General features: G+C 67.8%; 1 protein-coding gene across 1 annotated transcript in view; it reads left to right on the forward strand.

The window, feature by feature from the left end:
* Positions 1–191: 191 nt before the first annotated feature.
* The window catches only part of FAAH2 (fatty acid amide hydrolase 2), a gene marked incomplete at its 5' end in the record, with an annotated part of 6,182 nt that continues 6,134 nt past the window's right edge, over positions 192–239 (forward strand). Inside the window, 1 exon segment of the mRNA XM_009867515.1 lies at positions 192–237. Within this exon segment, the coding sequence (XP_009865817.1) occupies positions 192–237 (46 nt within the window).

The following is a 239-nucleotide window of genomic DNA, read 5'->3' on the forward strand; positions in this document are numbered from 1 at the left end:
CGGCGCAGCGGCGCTGCACCGCCGGGTGCAGAAGGGAGCGGTTCCTGCCAGGACCGGGAAGTCTCATCTTCCGTTACCAGCTCCCGTCCCGTGCCCGGCATCTGACTGACCGGCAGAGACCTGCTGCTTGGCAGTGCCTCGGGGCTGGGGACAAGCACCCGAGCATCACCCCACCCTCTGCTGCTTTGCAGGTTCGAGGAGGCCCTGCAGGAAGCCCGGCAGGTGGATCAGCTGCTGGT

This window comes from Apaloderma vittatum, unplaced genomic scaffold (genome assembly GCF_000703405.1).
Source record: "Apaloderma vittatum isolate BGI_N311 unplaced genomic scaffold, ASM70340v1 scaffold28660, whole genome shotgun sequence".
NCBI lineage: Eukaryota > Metazoa > Chordata > Aves > Trogoniformes > Trogonidae > Apaloderma > Apaloderma vittatum.